The 13624-nt window shown below is 40.7% G+C and overlaps 1 protein-coding gene across 1 annotated transcript; it reads right to left on the reverse strand.

Moving 5' to 3' along the window:
* Positions 1 to 5817: 5817 nt before the first annotated feature.
* Positions 5818 to 11123, reverse strand: LOC139412719 (zinc finger protein 135-like). The gene is made up of 4 exons (XM_071159383.1): positions 10941 to 11123; positions 7808 to 8010; positions 7384 to 7723; positions 5818 to 7131 (listed from the first exon to the last, which is right to left on the reverse strand). The coding sequence occupies exons 1-4, from the start codon at positions 11047 to 11049 to the stop codon at positions 6359 to 6361; spliced, it is 1425 nt and encodes a 474-aa protein (XP_071015484.1). The 5' UTR covers positions 11050 to 11123; the 3' UTR covers positions 5818 to 6358.
* Between the last annotated feature and the right edge of the window lie 2501 nt (positions 11124 to 13624).

The following is a 13624-nucleotide window of genomic DNA, read 5'->3' on the forward strand; positions in this document are numbered from 1 at the left end:
ATACTTATGCAAATAAGGTATTCATTTTTATAAATTTGCTAAAATGTATAAAAACCTTTTTTCACTTTGTCATTGTGTGTCTATTGATGAGGAGTAAAAAATGCATTTAACACATTTTTGTATAAGCCTGTAACGTAACAATATGTGGAAAAAGTCAAGGGGTCTTGTACAATGCGGGTATGCTTCAAATCACAAATGTAAGGATCTGAAGTGGTAGAAACAATGGCATAATGGAACTGCATGTCCAATGGTTATCTCTGTATTAGTATTACCCACATCAAGAGCGTTGTCGGACTGTCAGTTCGTATCGCTCTCGGAGCGTTCAGAGCCACACTGGACGCTCTGGCGGAGGAGGAGGGTTGATTCAAGCGTTCTGACCTCACAACGGCAGTCGAGCATCCAAGATAACTGGTTAGCATTGGCTAGCTTGCTAGCTACTTTCAGTACAAATGAGAGAACTCTGACCGTTTTACTCGCCTTAGCAGAGCTGGTTAGGCTGTGTTCATGTTATCCAGAGCATTGGTGACTTTAAATGTGCTTCAGGCAACAATTTAATAACGCTTTTTTTTGCCGAAGTTTACTGACACCGGCCGTATTCAAGGGGTGTTGGACGTTTGTTTTTCATAAATTATTCTGCCCTCTGGCACTCAGACGAGAGTGGTCTGAAATCGGAGTATATAGCCAGAGCGAATTTAGGAACGCAGACTATGTCTGAGTGTTGGAGTGTGCCCCTTACAGGTTAGGATAATTAAAGTGGCAGGTTAGATGAATTACCGTGGCAGGTTAGGCAAAGGGTTAGGGTTAGATATTTGTTTACCATGCAGGTTAGGATAATTAACGTGGCAGGTTAGGGTTAGATATTTGTTTACCATGCAGGTTAGGATAATTAACGTGGCAGGTTAGGAGACTGAGGTTGAGGTTAGGAAAATGTTTAGGGTTAGCTAAAATGTAACAGATGTCAACAACTGTTGTCCCAACGCAAAAGAAACGGCCAAGGACCAATGGGGAGCATCAATTGGTGTAAACTAGATTCCGTGAAACACCCGATACCAGAGAACGCCCCTAATTGCGGTCTGCTATTACACCTTTTTCGGATCATTAGATTACTGATATGAGGTGGGTGAGACTATGCCACATGCAGATGCTGAAGGGAAAACACACCTCTTGACCTGCTGTGCATAATTTAGGTTAAGGTGCAGCCTCGTCTCATAGACTAGGTGTAACATGGTAAATATAAATCAGGGACTCTCAAAACAGTATTATGTTACGTTTTTCTGGTTACAAAAGACAGATGGTTACTCAATACATGGAATTTGGTGGTGCTGTACTGTAACAGCGAGCTGAGCCAGTTGAAAGTATTGACAACAGGGACATATTGTTGGTGACTGTGTGTTCCTGAAGTGCTGTGGCCCTGTGTGTTCCTTCATTAGTTTTGTGTTTTTTATTCATTTATTTCTGGTACCCTCCTACCTGAGAGGCACCTGTGTGTTGCAAAGCCACATGCTCTGTCCTCTCTGCTCTACCTAGGTGTTTTAATGTGGGTAATACAGAGATAATACTAACACAGAGAGAACCACTGCTCTACCTAGTGTTTTAATGAGACTAATACAAAGATAATACTAACACAGAGATAACCACTGCCCTACCTAGTGTTTTAATGTGACTCATACAGAGAGAACCATTGGACATGCATTTTCCATTATGCCTTTGTGTTTACCACTTCAGATCCTTAAATTGTAGTTTAAAGCATATACAGGGCATTATACAAGACCCCTTGACTTTTTCCACATATTGTTACGTTACAGGCTTATACAAACATTTATTAAATGCATTTTTTACCCCTCATCAATATACACACAATATACACATAATGACAAAGTGAAAAAAGGTTTTTATAAATTTGTCAATTTATAAAAATTAATACCCTTTCCTCTGATACTCAAAATTCAGCTCAAGTGCATCCTGTTTCCATTGATCATCCTTGAGATGTTTCTACAACTTGATTGGAGTCCACCTGTGGTAAATTCAAATGTATGGACATGATTGGAAAAGGATCACACCTGTCGATATAAGGTCCCACAGTTGACAGTGCAAGTCAGAGCAAAAACCAAGCAATGAGGTTGAATAAATTTTCCGTGGAGCCTCAACCAGGTTTGTGGTAAGGCACAGATCTGGGGAAGAGTACAAAAAAAATCTAAACTCTCTGTTGGCTGGGCTCCCCACTTGTGCCTTCAAACTCCTGCCTCACATTGGGCCCAAACCGTTTAAGGGCTCCCGAGTGGTGCAGTGGTCTAAGGAACCTCATCTCAGTGCAAGAGACATCACTACAGTCCCTGGTTCGAATCCAAGCTGAATCATTTACTTCCTTTTAAAATAACATGCCTGACTTACTTAAACAAATGTGGTTTCTACTGACAATTGATATTTACAAACTATGGCATAAGGGGACGGCAAGAGGCAAGAGGCAATCCGCAATTTTGATTAAGACATTAATGAGCGAGCTAGGACGGACGTAGTCCAGAACATGGGCCGTCCTTACAGTATTCTCCCTGTACGCCAAGTCAGAACCGTAGGATAAATAAAGGGGCATATATGCAGACAATGAAAATTCTTACAATATTCAATGATTACATTTCTCAAAAACAGGTTATCGGCTACATGTGAACCACCAAGTCAGAACAGTAGGCAAAATTAAGATGTGAAACGAGACAAAATAATTAGGGTGAGGCACATGGGCTACTAACATCTTACGACACAACATAGACTTAGTATTACTTTCTTAGCTACAGAATACACATCTCCCTGGCATATTACATAATTTATGCAGCAGCATACAATACATTTTTGGACTCACTTTGTTGTGCTGTGCTCACTTGAACAGGAAGGTGGCGCGGCAGTAATTTGTGGGCATATTTTGTCATCAAACTTCGTCAACAAAGTTTGTCATTCTCTGGATTTATGGTGCTTTCAAGAGAACTGGGAACTTGAATTAAAAAAAATGGAATCATGATGACGTCAGTGATCTTCAGGTCGTAGCTGTAGAAAGAGGCCCGAGTTCCCAATTTACAATTCCGAGTTGGATGAAAGTTCAAAACATATTTTCTCAGTCGTAGCTTGTTTTTCCCCAAGTTCCTAGTTGTCTTGAACTCACACAAGTCAAATCAAATCAAATCAAATCAAATTTTATTTGTCACATACACATGGTTAGCAGATGTTAATGCGAGTGTAGCGAAATGCAGATTTTGCAGTACCGAGTTAAGTTGTTTTGAGCGTGGCACAAATCAAGCTTTATTGACAGCATGGCCAATGTTGAATGTTTACAGTTTTAAACTAGGAAAAGAGACCCTTAATCTTAGACTTGGGACCACACAGCCACTCCACTGAATAGCAGGCTAATTATTGCTTTGCAATGTTTGCAGTTAGCCACTGATTCCTTCCAAACCACTCATTGTTGAATTTTCAATTTGTTGTGTAATGTTTGTGTCCAATGGCCGATGAGCACAGATACATTTTATCTATAATTTCTCATTATTTCTCTTCATAAGACAAAGATTAAAAAGGATTTGCCAGTAGATTGTCGACTTGATTCATGATGATGACTGCTAGCTCAGATGTTGAAAGTATGATGTTGACATGATCGAACAGATAATTTATTTCATACTGTTTTATCGCTAAAACTGTGGGGCTCAAAACAGGTGGCTCACCTGCCCTGAATGATGGGTCTCCACTGAACTTATCTAGAACACTACAGTCCGTCTGGGTGTTTAACCTTCCCAAGATCCCCCATGTCACCCTGCTCCTCCGTACATTCCACTGGCGTCCAGCCGAAGCTCACATCCACTACAAGACAATGGTGTTTACTTACGGTGCAGCAAGAGGAACTGCCCCATCTCTACTTTCAGGCTCAAACCCTGTATCCCAACCCGAGCACTCAGTTCTGCCACCTCTGGTCTCATGGCCGTCCCACTGCTACAGGAGGTCAAGCTCCCTCCCAGCCCAGTCAAAGCACTTCTCTGTCCTGGCACCACAATGGTGGCACCAGCTTCCCTCTGATGCTAGGACAGCAGAGTCCCTGCCCATCTGCCCCAAAAGGTCCGAAACCCTTCGTCTTTAAAGAGTATCCCCCCACCAAAATACGAATAATAATAATGTGAAACTGACTAATTGAGGAGAAATGTGTTTACTGATACATGTGGTTGTCTCACCTGGCAATCTTAAGATGAATGTACTTAATGTGCTGTTGACATCACAGAGTCAGAGAGAACTCCTGACTGTAGTCATACAAAAACACTCCCAGCACTCAGCCCAAAAGAACCATTCATACTGTCAGATCTAATATGAAGAACTGAATACAACCATAAGAACCATTCATACTGTCAGATCTAATATGAAGAACTGAATACAACCATAAGAACCATTCATACTGTCAGATCTAATATGAAGAACTGAACACAACCATAAGAACCATTCATACTGTCAGATCTAATATTAAGAACTGAATACAACCATAAGAACCATTCATACTGTCAGATCTAATATGAAGAACTGAATACAACCATAAGAACCATTCATACTGTCAGATCTAATATGAAGAACTGAATACTAAAGAGAAGAAGAGGTTGACCAGTACATATTCATGTAACTTTATTTTTCATTGGCAGATCAATAAAGTTTGCTTCAATGCAGTTTTCCAAACACATTCATGATCAGTAACTAAATTAACTCATCTAGTTTTAAAGACAATTAATAAACACATGGATTCATTTCATAAACTGTGTATCATTAAAAAAAGTTGTAAAATAATCCCCCCCAAACTAGTGGTGAAAAGTGATCATCACACCATCTCTATCTGATTCATGTTAGGCGTGGAAGGTAGCCTCGTGGTTGGAGCGTTGGGCCAGTAACCAAAATGTTACTAGTTCAAACCCCCGAGCTGACAAGGTAAAAATCTGTCGTTCTGCCTCTGAACAAGGCAGTTAACCCACTGTTCCTAGGCCATTACTGTAATTAAGAATTTGTTCTTTACTGACTTGCCTAGTTAAATAAAGGTTCAATAAAAAATGTAAGAAGTGTCTACTAGCTCCTTCCCACAGAAGGGGACAACCTGGTCTCAGAGCAAAACGTATTATATGTTACAAAAACATCCATTCCACTCCATTTAGCATGTTAGGTTACATGACATTGGCCTACCAATTTAAACTGAACTAAAATATAAACAAAACATGTAAAGTGTTGGTTTCATGAGCTGAAATAAAAAATTCCAGAGATGTTCCATAGGCAGAAAAGGCTTATTTCTCTCAAATGTTGTGCACAACTTTGTTACTATCCCTGTAAGTGAGCATTTCAGCCTTTGTCAAGATAATCCATCCACCTGACAGGTGTGGCATATCAAGATGCTGATAAAACAGCATTATCATTACACAACTGCACCTTGTGCTGGGGGACAATAAAAGGCCACACAACAAATCTTATTTCTCTCAAATGTTGTGCACAAATTAGTTAATATCCCTGTTAGTGAGCATTTAAGCCTAAATAAAGGCCACACTACATCACAGATGTCTCAAGTTCAGGGAATGTGCAATTCTCATGATGACTGCAGGAACGTCCACCAGAGCGGCCACCTCCAACGTCCTTCGTCCTTTTAGAGAATTTGGCAGTACATCCAACCGGCCTCACAACTGCAGATCACATGTATCCATGGCAGCCCAGGACCTCTTCACCTGCAGGATTGTCTGGGGGGGCTGAGTAGTATTTCTGTCTGTAAAAAAAACCTTTTGTGTGGAAAAACGAATTCTGACTGGCTGGGCCTGGCTCCCAAGTGGGCCTATGCCCTCCCAAGTCCCACCCATTCATGAGCCCCTGCCCAGTCATGTGAAATCCATAGATTAGGGCCTAATTTATTTAAAATGACTGATTTCCTTATACGAACCATAAATCTTCGAACTTAGATTGTTGTTCAGTATAATACGACTTGTAGGACGTATCGTATGTTAAGAATTACAATTCGTATGTTATTTTACGCATTGCTATTCATACAATATGTTACGAACTTGTAATATGTATGATATGTTACGAATTCCAATTTGTTGTTGCTAACGTTAGCTAGGTTAGGGGTGAGGTGTTTAAGGTAGAGTTAAATGGGTTTAGGGGAAAGGTTAGCTAACATGACATGCATGCTAAGCTAACATGCTAACATAGTTAAAAAGTAGTAAGTAGTTGCAAAGTTGCGAATTAGCTGAAATGCTTAAGTCCTCCTTTATGAGATTCAAACAAGCAGCCTTTGGCTAGACGTTTGACTTGGGTCTAGCCTTTGAGAGAAACTCAACAAAAAGTCAGAGCAGACGTAAGCAGGCTTCTCTCATGAGTGTGTTCTCTGGTGAACTTTTAGCTCAGTTGCTGTTTTGAAGCATTTTACACAGGCAGAGCAGGAGTATGGTTTCTCTCCATGTATATGTTTATGTTTTTTTAAGGTATACAGTCGAGAGAAACTTAAACCACAGTCAGAACAGGAGTAAGGCTTTTCTCCGGTGTGTGTTCTCTGATGAACTTTGAGCTCACTTGATGTTTTGAAGCATTTTCCACAGTCAGAGCAGACATAAGCCTTCTCTCCTGTGTGTGTTCTCTGATGAACTTTTAGATGAGTTGATTTTGTGAAGCATTTTCCACAGTCAGAACAGGAGTAAGGCTTTTCTCCTGTGTGTGTTCTCTGATGAACTTTTAGCTCATTTGATGTTTTTAAACATTTTCCACAGTCAGAGCAGGAGTATGGCTTCTCCCCTGTATGTATACGTTCATGTGATTTTAAGTGGGAAAGTTGAGAGAAACTAGTCCCACAGTCAGAGCAGAAGTAAGGCTTCTCTCCTGTGTGTGTTCTCTGGTGAATTTTTAGCTCATTTATTGTTTTAAAACATTTTCCACAGTCAGAGCAGGAGTATGGCTTCTCCCCTGTATGTATACGTTCATGTGATTTTAAGTGGGAAAGTTGAGAGAAACTAGTCCCACAGTCAGAGCAGAAGTAAGGCTTCTCTCCTGTGTGTGTTCTCTGGTGAACTTTTAGCTCATTTAATGTTTTAAAACATTTTCCACAGTCAGAGCAGGAGTATGGCTTCTCCCCTGTATGTATACGTTCATGTGATTTTAAGTGGTAAAGTTTAGAGAAAGTAGTTCCACAGTCAGGGCAGGAATAAGGCTTCTCTCCTGTGTGTGTTCTCTGGTGAACTTTTAGCTCAGTTGATGTTTTAAAACATTTTCCACAGTCAGAGCAGGAGTATGGCTTCTCTCCTGTGTGATTTCTCTGATGAATTTTTAGCTCAGTTGATGTTTTGAAATATTTTACACAGTCAGAGCAGGAATAAGGCTTCTCCCCTGTATGTATACGTTCATGTGATTTTAAGTGGGAAAGTTGAGAGAAACTAGATCCACAGTCAGGGCAGAAGAAAGGCTTCTCTCCTGTGTGTGTTCTTTGATGAACTTTTAGATCAGTTGATGTTGTGAAGCATTTTCCACAGTCAGAGCAGGAGTATGGCTTCTCTCCTGTGTGTGTTCTTTGATGAACTTTTAGCTCATTTGATGTTTTAAAACATTTTCCACAGTCAGAGCAGGAGTATGGCTTCTCACCTGTGTGTGTTCTTTGATGAACTTTTAGCTCATTTGACGTTTTAAAACATTTTCCACAGTCAGAGCAGGAGTATGGCTTCTCCCCTGTATGTATACGTTCATGTGTCTTTAAGTGGGAAAGTTGAGAGAAACTAGCTCCACAGTCAGGGCAGAAGAAAGGCTTCTCTCCTATGTGAGTCTTCTGATGAACTTTTAGCTGAGTTGATGTTTTAAAACGTTTTCCACAGTCAGTGCAGGAATAAGGCTTCTCTCCTGTGTGTATTTGTAGGTGTATTTTTAGCTTTGATAGAAATGGGAAAATCTCTTCACAATGTGGGCAGTGATGAGACCTCTTGGCTCTCTGATCTTCCTGCTCTTGCTCTATGGATGTGGAGAATGTCTCAACATGGTCTCCTGTGTGAACATCAGAAGAACCAGTCAGTTGGTGTGATATACATGTTAATCAAATGTATTTTATGAAGCCCTTTTTACATCAGTAGTTGTCACAAAGTGCATTACAGAAACCCAGCCTAAAAACCGCATTGAGCAAGCAATGCAGATGTAGAAGCACAGTGGCCACAAAAAAACTCCCTAGAAAGCAGGAACCTAGGAAGAAACCTACAGAGGAACCAGGCTCAGAGTGGTGACCAGTCCTCTTCTGGCCATACCGGGTGACAGGTAGCCTAGTGGTTAGAGCAACCGGAAGGTTGCAAGATCGTACGAAGGGCTATATAAATACATTTGATTTGATTTGATTTAATGGACCAAAAAAAAAACCTTTCTTTCAAAAACAAGGACATTTCTAAGTGACCCTAAACTTTTCAACGGTAGTGTATGTATTCATTTCAGTAGGCTGTATGGGAAGGGGAATCAAACTATTCTAAAACTGGGTAGGAGTCAAAAACTAAAAAGAGGAAAAGTGGTGAAAATGATGAGCGATATCATCCTCCACTCAACATCACAAGGGTGATAGAAGAATTTGAATGTTTAAAGTGTTGGCTAAGATATTTCACCCTGAAACTGTATCAGTGTGTGTGAAATCCATTAGACACATAAGACTATAAGTTGATAATATGTGCAGCGTTGACAGGATAGAATTAGAACATTGTGTTCCTTACAGGACATTCTGTCCCCACCCGGAGTGGAGAAACTGTTAGGCTTGCAGAAAATCATGAAACATGTTGCAGAATATGATAAACAATGTAAGTGGAACAATACAGCCATCCTAAAGCGGGGTGAGGTTCTCGACTGATATGTGTATAAAAGATGGGCTCTGAACTTGAGAGGGCAGAGCTCTCTGAATAAAGAACTGATCATTTGTATGCTGGGGCTCTGTTTATTAAAACTTAGAGCCTTACAACCTCTAGGATACAGATGGAGTTATAAAATAGTTCAGTTAGAACATTGGGGTAGAAATTCTCGTGACAAAGGGTTAGTAACTACACAGACTCATTTCATAGAACTTCAAAACACTGGCAGTTTGTCTACTCCACTTCTTTAGTCTACTCTCTGATCACTCCAGATAGCCCAGTGAATAAAACAAATGCTGGCAATACTGTTGTCATCCATACAAGTCTTAGCAGCATGAAATAACGTCTACAATGCATTCAAAAAGGATTCAGACCCCTTGACTTTTTGTTTTTGTTACATTACAGTCTTATTCTAATTCTCATCAGTCGACACACAATACCCATAATGACATCACAATACCCATAATGACATCACAATACCCATAATGACATCACAATACCCATAATGACAAGGGCAAAAACTGGTTTTTAGAAATAACATTAAATATTACATTTACGTAAGTATTCAGACCCTTTACACAATAGTTAGTTGAAGCACCTTTGGCAGCGATTACAGCCTTGAGTCTTGTTGGGTATGAAGCTACAAGCTTGGCACACTTGTATTTGGGGAGTTTCTCCCATTCTTCTCTGCAGATCCTCTCAAGCTCATGGTCAGAGTCCTTTAGGTGCCTTTTGGCAAACTCCAAGTGGACTATCATGTGCCTTTTACTGAGGAGTGGCTTCCGTCTGGGTACTCTACCATAAAAGCCTGATTAGTGGAGTGCTGCAGAGATGGTTGTCCTTCTGGAAGATCCATAGAGGAACTCTGGGGCTCTGTCAGAGTGACCATCGGGTTCTTGGCCACCTCCCCTACCCTTCTCTCCGGATTGCTCAGTTTGTCCGGGTGGCCCGCTCTAGGAAGAGTCTTGGTGGTTCCAAAGTTCTTCCATTGAAGAATAATGGAGGCCTCTGTGTTCTTGGGGACCTTTAATGCTGCAGAAATGTTTTGGTACCGGTCTCCAGATCTGTGCCGACACAATCCTGTCACGGAGCTCGACGGACAAATCCTTCCACCTCATGACTTGGTTTTTACTCTGACATGCACTGTCAACTGTGGGACCTGACATAGACAGGTGTGTGCCTGTCCAAATCATGTCCAATCAATTGAATTTACCACAGGTGGACTCCAAGTTGTAGAAACATCTCAAGGATCATCTCATAGCAAAAGGTCTGAAAAGTTATGTAAATAAGCAATTATTCTTTTTTTAAATTACATTTGCAAAAATTTCTAAAAACCTGTTTTGGCTTTGTCATTATGGGGTATTGTGATGTCATTATGGGATATTGTGATGTCATTATGGGATATTGTGATGTCATTATGGGGTATTGTGTGTAGATTGACGAGGAAAAACATGGAATCAATTTTAGAAGAAGGCTGTAACGTACCAAAATGGGAGAAATGGGAAGGGGTCTGACAGCGCCCTCGGAAAGTATTCAGACCCCTTGACTTTTTCCACATTTTCTTATGTTACAGCCTTATTCTATAATTAAATTGAGACTGGTTGACGTTGAGACTGGTGTTAAGTGACCCCAAACTTTTGAAATGAACCCAGGTGCATCCTGTTTCCATTGATCATCCTTGAGATGTTTCTACAATTTGATTTATAAACTATTAAATATATATGTATCAGATATAAATCATCAGGATGTGGTAGTCCACTGGTTATGTTCAACACTTCTCCAATCGTTGTTGAGATCTGATATTCTGTGCAGCAAACAAATTACAATTCAATATTGACAGTGATGATGCCATGGCCTATTTTGAAACGAGGTATGCCTAACTTGGTGATTGAGGGTATTAAACATTTTCAAAGTTCTTGAGACAATGTGTGGGCAAAGGCAGGCGTTACAATTTTAAATAGTTTTTGCTTCGCTGTGAAGTCTTGAGTTGTTCAGGGATGTGTGATGTCAGAATTACAGAATTCAACCTAGCAATAGACTGGTCATAACTTATGGAGGTCTAATACATGAAGATAATTTATAGATAGAACCAACTCTTACCATGACTAACAGTTGTCCTAATCTTCTCCTCCTCTTCTTCATCTTTAATGTTGACATTCAGCTCCAGTGTTTGACTGCAGTCTTCCACCTTCACTGATGCCATCTCTGGATCCTGCAGTGCAAACTGGGCTCCACTGTCACAATCAGGACCCAGTGACTGTAGGTTTGGACTCAGTGTGGAAGGGGAGAGGCAGGCTGGGTTTGTCCTCACTGTTGATGTTACCGGCCTCAGACTTAATCTGAGTCGGTCTGTAGTAATAAAGACAAACGGACACAAAAGTTATTTTCTTGACAGTTCTGGCACTTTATTCTATAAAAATATTTTCTCTTTTTTCATGTTCAATTATCTCATTTCAGTCGATCAGGTAGATAATCCTTGACAAAACATTAATTCACGTTAGACACAAAGTACACATTTTAAATTGCACAACATAAGTGCACTTAATCTATCGTAGATTTCCTAAATTCACATAAATGCATAAATGACTCAAAAACCATTTAGTACAAGATCGCAGTATGTTTCAGGCAGCACTATGAAAAAACCCTGAAATATAGATAAATATAGAAACAACTGAATGTGTCTGAATATTAGTACACATGTAAAGAACTGATAATCATTACATTCAGCTTCAGAACTGTAGAGCAACTGAAATGTTCTCTCTCTGATGAGGCACTACCTGCACTGAAGTCTGTTGACGCAGACCTCCTATGGTATCATGGAGGTCCACAAACAAACGTTTAAGGTCCATGTCTGTCTAATTCTGTACTAAGAAAATAAAACAAGAAATCCCTATTAACTTCTACCACACCCTCCCCTTCCCCAATAACCCTCCCAGACCCCCCAATAAACTATATCAATAGATCCCTTTCTGTGTTTGCAAACATTGGGGTTTATATCATGCTGAGACAACCCACCCCCAGGTTATCCATCTTATCAAAAACCATACCGACAGTAACATCTGTTACCCCCAACAACTCTGCTGCAGTTTACAAGATAACTTTAAACCTGGTATTTCTGCTTTACACAATCCAAGATGTTGATAACCTTACCAATGAAAGCTATGAAGTACATTTTATTCACAATTAAAGCATCCTTTGTCACAGCACATTTATGGGCACAATATTTCTGAACAGGCCTCGAAACCATGTCAGGACTAGTAGAAAGACCAGTTCTAACAGTAGGTCCTCTTACTACGGGACCAGCCATGGAAGCTCCATCAGTCTGACAGTAGGTCCTCTTACTACGGGACCAACCATGGAAGCTCCATCAGTCTGACAGTAGGTCCTCTTACTACGGGACCAACCATGGAAGCTCCATCAGTCTGACAGAAGGTCCTCTTACTACGGGACCAACCATGGAAGCTCCATCAGTCTGACAGAAGGTCCTCTTACTACAGGACCAACCATGGAAGCTCCATCAGTCTGACAGTAGGTCCTCTTACTACAGGACCAACCATGGAAGCCCCAACGCATCACCGGGGGCAAACTACCTGCCCTCCAGGACACCTACACCACCCGATGTCACAGGAAGGCCATAAAGATCATCAAGGACATCAACCACCCGAGCCACTGCCTGTTCACCCCGCTATCATCCAGAAGGCGAGGTCAGTACAGGTGCATCAAAGCTGGGACCGAGAGACTGAAAAACAGCTTCTATCTCAAGGCCATCAGACTGTTAAACAGCCACCACTAACACTGAGTGGCTGCTGCCAACACACTGACACTGACTCAACTCCAGCTACTTTAATAATGGGAATTGATGGGAAATGATGTAAATATATCACTAGCCACTTTAAACAATGCTACCTTATATAAATGTTACTTACCCTACATTATTCATCTCATACGCATACGTATATACTGTACTCTATATCATCGACGGTATCCTTATGTAATACATGTATCACTAGCCACTTTATACTATACTATGCCACTTTGTTTACATACTCATCTCATTTGTACATACTGTACCCGATACCATCTACTGTATCTTGCCTATGCTGCTCTGTACCATCACTCATTCATATATCCTTATGTACATATTCTTTATCCCCTTACACTGTGTACAAGACAGTAGTTTTGGAATTGTTAGTTAGATTACTTGTTATTACTGCATTGTCGGAACTAGAAGCACAAGCATTTCGCTACACTCGCATTAACATCTGCTAACCATGTGTATGTGACAAATAAAATTTGATTTGATTTGATTTGATTTGATCAGTCTGACAGTAGGTCCTCTTACTACGGGACCAGCCATGGAAGGTCCATCAGTCTGACAGTAGGTCCTCTTACTACAGGACCAACCATGGAAGCTCCATCAGTCTGACAGTAGGTCCTCTTACTACAGGACCAACCATGGAAGCCCCATCAGTCTGACAGTAGGTCCTCCGACTACAGGACCAACCATGGAAGCTCCATCAGTCTGCACTGTAGTTCCACCAGTCTGTCTTACAGCCTCTGCATATGATACATCAAGACAGATTCTATATCTCTGAGCATCTCTCTGCACCTGGAATCCACCAAATGCTGCTCTTTGTCCTCCACACAATTGCAACACTTAACTGTCACATTGCTCCAACATTCACTGTAATCATGTTCCCCACCACACTTGGCACATCTTTTCACTCAACAGCTACATGTCCAATTCTTTGGCATTTAAAAACACTGATGATTCACTG

Source organism: Oncorhynchus clarkii, chromosome 7, assembly GCF_045791955.1.
Source record: "Oncorhynchus clarkii lewisi isolate Uvic-CL-2024 chromosome 7, UVic_Ocla_1.0, whole genome shotgun sequence".
NCBI lineage: Eukaryota > Metazoa > Chordata > Actinopteri > Salmoniformes > Salmonidae > Oncorhynchus > Oncorhynchus clarkii.

Excerpts from the sequence above, each read along its gene's own strand:
- LOC139412719 (XM_071159383.1), bottom strand. The coding sequence starts at position 11,049 with ATGGCATCAGTGAAGGTGGAAGACTGCAGTCAAACACTGGAGCTGAAT. Across the intron at positions 8,011-10,940 it reads AACTGTTAGTCATGGTAAGA|GAGACCATGTTGAGACATTC; the intron begins GTTGGTTCTATC and ends ATGTTCACACAG. Across the intron at positions 7,724-7,807 it reads AAACATCAACTCAGCTAAAA|ACACATGAACGTATACATAC; the intron begins GTTCATCAGAAG and ends TCCCACTTAAAG.